Source organism: Oryza sativa, chromosome 1 (genome assembly GCF_034140825.1).
Source record: "Oryza sativa Japonica Group chromosome 1, ASM3414082v1".
NCBI classification, from domain to species: domain Eukaryota; kingdom Viridiplantae; phylum Streptophyta; class Magnoliopsida; order Poales; family Poaceae; genus Oryza; species Oryza sativa.
Window position 1 is genome coordinate 34,536,570 of NC_089035.1, and position 8,716 is coordinate 34,545,285.

At 41.5% G+C, this 8,716-nt stretch overlaps 1 protein-coding gene across 1 annotated transcript; it reads right to left on the minus strand.

Moving 5' to 3' along the window:
- Positions 1-394: 394 nt before the first annotated feature.
- LOC4327962 (uncharacterized) lies at positions 395-3,076 on the minus strand. The gene is made up of 2 exons (XM_015769850.3): positions 2,676-3,076; positions 395-1,585 (listed from the first exon to the last, which is right to left on the minus strand). The coding sequence occupies exons 1-2, from the start codon at positions 2,752-2,754 to the stop codon at positions 639-641; spliced, it is 1,026 nt and encodes a 341-aa protein (XP_015625336.1). The 5' UTR covers positions 2,755-3,076; the 3' UTR covers positions 395-638.
- Between the last annotated feature and the right edge of the window lie 5,640 nt (positions 3,077-8,716).

Genomic DNA, 8,716 nt, shown 5'->3' on the forward strand with positions numbered 1-8,716 from the left:
GCAAAAAAACATGCACAGTAAGCTTATTCTGATACACAATCTTGGCAGAGGTGTGCCGGCGCTCTTCACCTAGTGGTATGGGACATTCTTTTTTTTTTTCTAAAAGAGAATTATCTGTTTCTCATAAACTGTTCAATGCAAGTGTGGTATGCATGGTTGAACGACCGATTAGAGTGGGCCTCGCATGTTTGTTTTAGAATAATTTTTTTAAGGTTAACTTTCAGAAATTTTAACGCCAACCGAATGCACTTCTGGTTCAGAACATAAGTGCTTCATTTCAGAATTCATTCGAGGACCGTTTATAGCATGATGGAAACTTTGACACAACAATACAACATAGGAACAATATATACCCCTAACAATTCAAAACCGGCCAAAACCACCACACAAGAAATAGTTGAACAGACACCATCTTAATTAATTCCCACTTTGCAACAATGAAGCTGCAATACAGCCAGTAAACAAAAATGACTGAGCTCAAAAACATATACATAGATATAGATATGTACAACGGGCATGCAAATGGCTAGACAAAATCGTCACTCTAGGTTTGTGGTGGTTCGTACTATCTACAAAAACTTCAAGAAAAAAGGAAACATAACCTACACGGGTCCTCATTTTCTGTCCAATGCACTTCCTCACATTGCTAGTGACTGGTTGCAACCAGGATTCTCATAGGAGTACTGCATGTTATTTCTAACTCGGCAGTGCCTCCAGCCATTATTAGCACCATTACGCTCCTCAGAATGGTACTTTGGTTTCATGGCCTTTGAGCTAATGGGACCAACTCTATCTCTACCCCTGCTATTCCTTCTGCTCGACTCATTGTTTCGCCTTTTCCAGTGACCGTAAGACCAGCCCTGGCTGTCAGGTACATAACAGTTCTCTCTATGGTTGTCCCATGAATCTATAGCTGCAGAACCCCAGCCGGAATCACGCTTCCATGCATCCAGAGAGTCACCCTTCATGTCCCAGGTGCCAGGCATGGTTGGTGCCTCCCAGTTATTAGCTTGATCTTGTTGTTTAACATACATGTCCCAATTTCCCGAGCTTTGCTGAACTGTTGCTTGAGGAGGCTGGCTGACATAATTATCCCAATTTACTGAACTTTGCATGCAATTTGCTTCAGTCGGCTGTTTCACGTGATTATTCCAGTTCGTAGGGTATTGCTGACCAGGTGTGTTGCTTGTTTCCCCATCACCCCACCCTGTGGCTGGAACTGGCTTGTTTGTAAATATAAAGGAGTCCCAGCCATCAGGAGCTGTATTATCCCTTTTGGGATAAGAACGCCGCGATTTCTCAAGGTCGGCCACCAATTCAGGATCAACATGTTCATCTTGGTTAACCATGTCAATATACATGTTTGGGTCAGGTAACGGGATATCACAAGGTTGGCCATGGTATACAGCACAGAAACGAGCTTTTGCATCGTTGAAAGTTTCTAATGCAGCTGAATCATCCCAGTCAACCACATTTTTGTACAATGACATCAATTTCTTGGTTTCACAGAGTTTACCCCATGGGATTGCACAAGCATCAGTGCAAAATTTCTTTTCCCACAATGGAACTGAGAAATTTCCATTTCCTGAAAATCACATACACACCATTCTTACATAATAAGTATTAATATATTATGACTTGTGAGCGGCAGAAAATAATATCCTTGTTCCTAGAGTGATAGCAGCACAGTACTACGATGTAAAAACACTGACAAGGAAACATAATGAGAATATGACCGGAAAGAGTGACAGGAGGAAACAATAAAATATTTTTTTTCTTAAATCCTAGCAAAATAATGTGAGCCGATTCATGGTTAGGATAACCTGGGTTGCATATTTAGAACTAAATTGGGATTGTCTGCTAGCTGACCTGTGTCTTTAACATTAAATGCAGTTCTCTCATAAATGAGTGCAGAATATGGGGTGATCGCACATCAAATTTCGTCACATTTTTTAAACTCTGACGCATCACGGGACAATGCACAAACCGTAGGGTTATGTTATAAAATAATCAATTGTTAGAAAAGATCCAGTATGCTAAAGAGTAAAAGTATGTAACCAATACCGCGTTTAAGTGAAATAAAAAATTGCCATCATAGCTATACATAAATCCATCAGAAATTCAGAATGATGCATATTAAACAAATGCAACACAACACATGCAGTGAATTTTCTCAGTACATATGAGTTTTGCCGGACCGGGCAACGACTAGGCCGGCCAAATAGTACATATGATTAACATTAAGTCCACAAAAAAAAATATCAGACTAGCAAAGCAAGCAATAATAAAAGCAATCCGTATCTCCTCCGTCATTTTCATAGCAGAGTTCAATCCCCCGAGAGAATGTACTTACCCCATCGGGGTACTGCACACAAATCACCAAAAGGGCATGCATGCTACCTACATGATGTTACTACCGACCAAGTCAACTTTGCCCAAAATGTTACCGCGTCGCAACATTGCCAAGAACAAATGAAGTCATGGGAACGAGGGAAAGCTCCCCTCCCAAAGTCCCAATCCAGACATATTTCTTCCCTTCCCAGCTCATTTCTAAAATCCCCCATCATCAACCATGAACCACGAAGCCCGCACAAAACAACGCAAAAAAAAAGAAAATAAAAAATCGCTGAAACAATATCAAACGAGCAAGATGAGTACAGGTTAGGAAGACGAACCGTGAGAGCGCGGTGGCCTCCAATACCTTCCCTGCTCGCCGCCCCCTCTGTCCCTGTAGCCGGACCGCCTCTCCCCCATGGAAGACGCCGCCGCGAGAGCCCGAACCACCACCTCACCAAGGCTCCCTCAACACCACGGATTACCCTCCACCGTCCACGCCCCTTGGCCTCCGGCTCCGGGGCCAGCCGCTCCACGACGGAACGGAACCCCCGCGGCGCGGCAAAGAACCGCGCGAAGGGGAGGGGAGGGGAGGGAACGAACGAGGCGATCCGATAAAAACGCGAACCCCGAACGGCCGCGCCCGATTGAAAGGCGGGGGGGTCAAGGAGAGCGAGGAGGTTAAGCGGAAGCGGCGGCGGAGGCGGAGGCGGTTTGGGGTGCCGTCGTTGGTTTCGCAGCCGGAGAGAGAGGAGACCCCGGGGAGGGGATTAAAGAGGAGAAAAAGAGAGGAGACCTCGTGGGACGGCCGGTTTTGAGGTGTCAGTCAGCGGGAGAGTCTCCGAGACGGAGTCTGTGCACGACCGCACGCAGGAATTTCACCATGTGCTTTTTCTACCCGCTTTTATCGGAGTACAGCACTCCCTCCGTCTCATAATATAAGAGATTTTAAGTTTTTATCTGTACTATTTGACCACTCATATTATTTAAAAAATTTTAAAATTATTATTTATTTTTTTACTTATTTTATTATCTAAAGTATTTTAAGTATAATTTTTCGTTTTTTATATTTGCACAAATTTTTTTAATAAGACAAGTGGTCAAATAGCGCAAACAAAAACTCAAAATCGCTTATATTATGTGACGGGGGAGTACTGTAGTAGTAATATCCTATCAGTTCGATCTGGCGTTTTAGATTTTGTTTAAGGTTTTCCTTTGGATAACGATGGTTTTGATTGACTTCAATATTTAAGCATTGATTGATTGATTGATGGGGGAAGTATATTTCCTAATTAGTAATGTAATGAGAGGGGGGATTGTTTTTTAATCCCCTCGGCGAATATGCCTTAAAATTAATTTGCACAGCCATCATGCCCATTTGGTTAGAGACTTAGAGCTGGATCATATGGGGGATCATATTGCAGTTTTAAAAGTGAATCTATATTGTGAGATGAACTTTGTTTTTCTTCTTTTGGATTTGGAAATTAATAAATCGGGAAAACACTCGACTTGAGATTGCACGGAGGGTAGAACTTGGTACTCCCCCTTCCTATCCTAAAGCTGTGTTTAGTTTACACTGAAGTTTGAAAATTTGGTTAAAATTGGTACGATGCGATAGAAAAGTTGTGTGTGTATGAAATGTTTGATGTGATGGAAAGTTGGAATTTTGGAAAAAAAAACTTGGGAACTAAACAGGGCCTAAATACGGAGTAATTTGTACGCGCATGATTCGAGTTTTAACTGATTGTTTGTATTTTTTTCAGACATTTTATTAACACTCAAAAATATATTATATTATTGATGTATGTGGCATTATAAATATAACCAAACAACTTTAATTCATCATAATATAACATTTCAAACGTAATTTATAGTTAAAGTGAGATAACCATAATCAACTATGCCAATTATTTGAGAATAGTAAAGTATTTATTAATTAATTTCATGTTTTAAACCATGAAAAGAACAAAATTGAGACTATAGGCCAAATCCAACCTTTTATTCAAACCATTGGAATTACTTGATCAATAAAACTAAATAAAAAATGCAGGCCTATTTATACTTTAACTTCAAAATTTTGGAATTATTAAATCAAAATATATATTTAATTAAGAAGGTTGGCACATATTTGTTTTATTAAGTTTTAATTTAAAACATAGAATACAAATTGATCCATACGTGAATACACATAAAATCAAATCAATTATTAGAAAATATTAGTTTTTTTCTAAAATATATATGCATAAATTAATTTTAAAGTAGCACTTTATACAACCAAAATCCAAAACCGAATTCAAAAGCCTTGAAAAAGAAATCCATAAATTAATTGTCCTTAGCGACGGAGCCATCTCCCACCAGGTTGGACGGCTACCCGGGCTGCCGCTACAGTCTTCTCTACATATAATCGTCGATCACCAAAAAGATATTGTTTTTTAGGGAACAAAAGATATTATTAGTCGCTCGAGTTTAACAATGACGTTTGGCTCTGCCGCCGATTATACTTATGCATTTCATTATTAGGATTATAAACTTGAGTTTATCTCGAGGCCTCAATTTTTCTCCTGGTGTATGGGCAATTGGGCACTAGCTTCATTTTCCCAATGACGGTAGGATTGACACGACGAAAACCTATGTGACCAATTTCCTATTCTCGGTGGACTAGATGACCTGTTCCATTTGGCTTACGCTGGTCAGAGTCGGAAGGTACAAAATGTACAATTGATGAATTGATATGGGCGATCAAATAAAAACAAACAGGAGCCATGTGTGTCGTACTGCTATTCGAGTAGGGGTGTACTTCCATGCACAGACACCCAAGTAGTTGAAAGGAGGACTAGTAGTACGGTGGGTTACTGTGGACATGTTTGGAGGAGTTTTTAGGTGTTGCAGCTCCTTCTAGAGAATCTCTATATCCCAAATAGTTCAGATTGTCACCCAGATTCTGAAAATCTATAGTTGTAGAATTCAGAAGCTAGAAAACTCAGCTTTTCCAGATTCTCACAAGCTGGCTACCAACTAGCAGATTCTCAGAATCTCAAGCTCCCCCAAACAGAACATATATATTTTTTTTGAAAGAACCACGGTAGGGGAAGCCCCCACCGTTAAGATTTTATATTAATAAAGGGGAAAAAATTACAACAAATTTAATCACTGTAACAATGTATCTCTCTCAGAATTTTTTGACTCTATGAACTAAAAGGGAGAGATCATTCCTAAAGAGAACTCTCCAAGAGGGAACAGAGGGAACAATGTTTTCAAAAATCAAACTATTCCTCTGCTTCCAAATGTTCCAAGCAGCATAAAGCACCTTCTCAACAAAATGGGTAGAGTTATATGAATTTCTGGCCATGACCAACATTTCACCAAAGCTTAAAGAAAGATTCCAAACCACACCAAATTGCGCCCAACATTGAGTGCTCCTCGAAATCGAAGAAAATCTACAGGCATGTAGTATTGGGCTAGCTAACCTCTTAAGAGTTTAATAGTACAGCCAACTGTTGGCTCCAAATCATCTATAGCTAATCTAATAGTCCATTAATACAGTAGCTAACTATAAAAATATACTACACCGTTAATACACGTGTTAACAACCAAATTTGGTAATATCGGCATCGGGAAAGAAGATTAGATCGAAGCAAAGTCGGAGGCGGAGATCGAGTTCGAAAACAGAGCAGAAATCAGCTGGAGTCCAGATCGGCTACGATTAGGATCGGCTGGGTCTGAGTCGGGCTAGGCAAGCCGATGCAGCCGATTCCGACAATGCAACTTGATGTATGACATCGGGTTAAATTGAGGTGCTTCAAGATGATTGCCGCACATGGATAGAGTCCTGAGAAGGCAATTGTATCTATTAATTAGGGTGTTTTATGTAATTTCCTTAGAGATATGCTTGGGCAAAAGTCTGTCGCAAAGGCTTATGGTATCTTAGAGTTTGTTAGAGATAGTTGTTGTGTCCGTTATGGACATATCTTGTAATTTTCGGGTATAAATAGACCCGAGCCCTATGTAACTTTTAACACACACGTTCAATACAATCTCGGTGCATCGCCACCTTTTTGCTTTAGTTTTATTTCGACGAGTTCTTGCTTTCGGGTTGAGCTGCATCGGTTTTGATCTTCAACAAGAGGTAAAACTTGTTATGATGAATTATGTTCTCGGGATTAGTACTTCCATCTTTATGATACTCTAATCTTGTCTATGTAATTCGTCAAGTTATCATATATCTTACATAATCTTCGACAATATCGTCATCTAACCTACAATCGGCTAACATCTGTTAACAGAAGGCAGACGATTTGGTTAAATAGCGACGTTGACCTAGATTATATAAGATATCTACCACTCTATAAAACTTCCAGCGGCTTAATTGTCTAGATATTGTTCTTCTTTTCATACTTAATGCTGCATCAGTTGAGTTTGATCTCTTAAGTCGTGCTTAGAATATCAATCTCTAGCCTGTACTCTGGTTGCCGATTAGGGTAGTGTCGGAGTTTCAGCCGATCTTACCTGATTTAACTACTTTTTATCCTATATGCTTGATTGACATGTTAAATCTGCTCTTTATGTTAAGATCTTGCTGCATTTAAGTATATTAGGCTTTTGTTTAGTATATTCTACTTGCTTTAATATCTTAATATAGAGTGGTATCGGAGTATTAGCCGATACATGCTAGATCTATCTGATCCGCTATGCTATGAATGTATATAGTCTCATTATTAATATATATTTCGATTTAAGTGATTTATACTGTCTCGGCATGGTGACCGATCTATCCCAATCACTTGATTTAAGTATATATCGATACAAAGATTATATATTGTTAATATCTGCAGCCGATCGAGTAGATTTAGTCCCTTCTTATTTATTAATGACTGCCGATCGATGTATATATGACATCGGCTCAAAGATAAATGATATGTCATCGGCACCTAGCCGATCGCCTATCATTTATAGATTTAAATGCGGTTTCTTTGCTTCTATTTCTTGTTTATTACAGGATCAAATCAACTGGCACGCTCATACATTCGAAGGCGAGCTTTGGACCTGTACTGGATTTAAGCAGATCTCCCAGGCCTCGTGTTTTCTGTCAACAACACGGTCCCACCTCTCATACACACACAACGTCTTGGAGTCTGTGTTGCAGCCGGCTACAAATCTGTAGCCCGTTTTCTTCTCACTTCTCTTTTCTTCTCGATACGTGGTTATAGCTGGCTTATAGCTTACTATTGTACCTGCTCTAAGAGCATCTCCAACAGCCTCTCCAAATCGGACTATCCAAACACCCATATAGCCAGCTCTCCAATTGATTTGTCAAGCCAAACTTATTCCTCACTCTAACAGTCTCTTCATCTACACTCTCCATTATAAGCCTATGGCACTGGCGTCAACCTCTACTACACCTTCTTCCTCCTCTTTCTCTCCCTCTTCCTCTTCTCTCGGTCCTCTTCCCGGGCGAAGTGCGACAGAGACCGCGTAGAGGCTGGCGACGACAGCGGCGGCTCTATGCGACGACCTCGACAACGGCGACCTCGATAGTGGTGCCGGATGGTCGGGGACAGGGGCGGATGTGGCTAGGAGCAGATGCGGTGGCGTGGAAAGGCGGAGAGGAGCGACGCCGACGATGGGAGGGCTGCGGGCGGTCGCGTCGGTGTGGCCGGGCGTGGAGGCAGCAGCGCCAAATGTGGCCAGGGGCGGAGGTGGTGGTGCCGGATGTGGCGGCTCAGCCGGGGGAGCCAGATGAGGTGGGAAGGAGCGACGCCGGAATCCTCGCCGTGGGGAGGGCAGGGGAGGTGCAACACTGGCGCTGGAGAGGAGGTGGTCAGATAGGTGGGCAACGGCGCTGGAGGGAAGGTGGCCGGCGCCGGAGAGGGAAGCCAGCAGTGCTCCCTTTTATATTATAAGTTGTTTTGACTTTTTTCTTAGTCAACCTGGTTTAAGTTTGACTAAATTTATAGAAATATTATCAACATTTGCAACACCAGTGCAAGGTGACGGGGGTGCATGGAGTAACATTTGCAACACCAGTGCTAAGTAACAAAAGTGCCACCGACAGCTCTCTAGGAAATCAAGGTGACAATTCTCAAGGAGTCCATGAAGTGCAAGGTGACGGGGTGCATGGAGTTCAAGGTGATGGTACCCAGGGGTTGCAAGGAGGAAATCTTAATCAGAATAGTGATACGGCACAAGATTTTTTCAGTAATTTCCAAAATCGGGTTGACTACGTTGTGCATCATGCTTTGATCAATCAATCTGGGGTGTTAGTCAATACCTTATCAAACATGATGAAGTCCATAGCCGATGGTTCAATAGCTGAGCATCAGGCTGCAGGCCCGGTTTATTTGCAAGGAGGTGTCTTTCCAAATTATCGGTCTTTGATTACCGA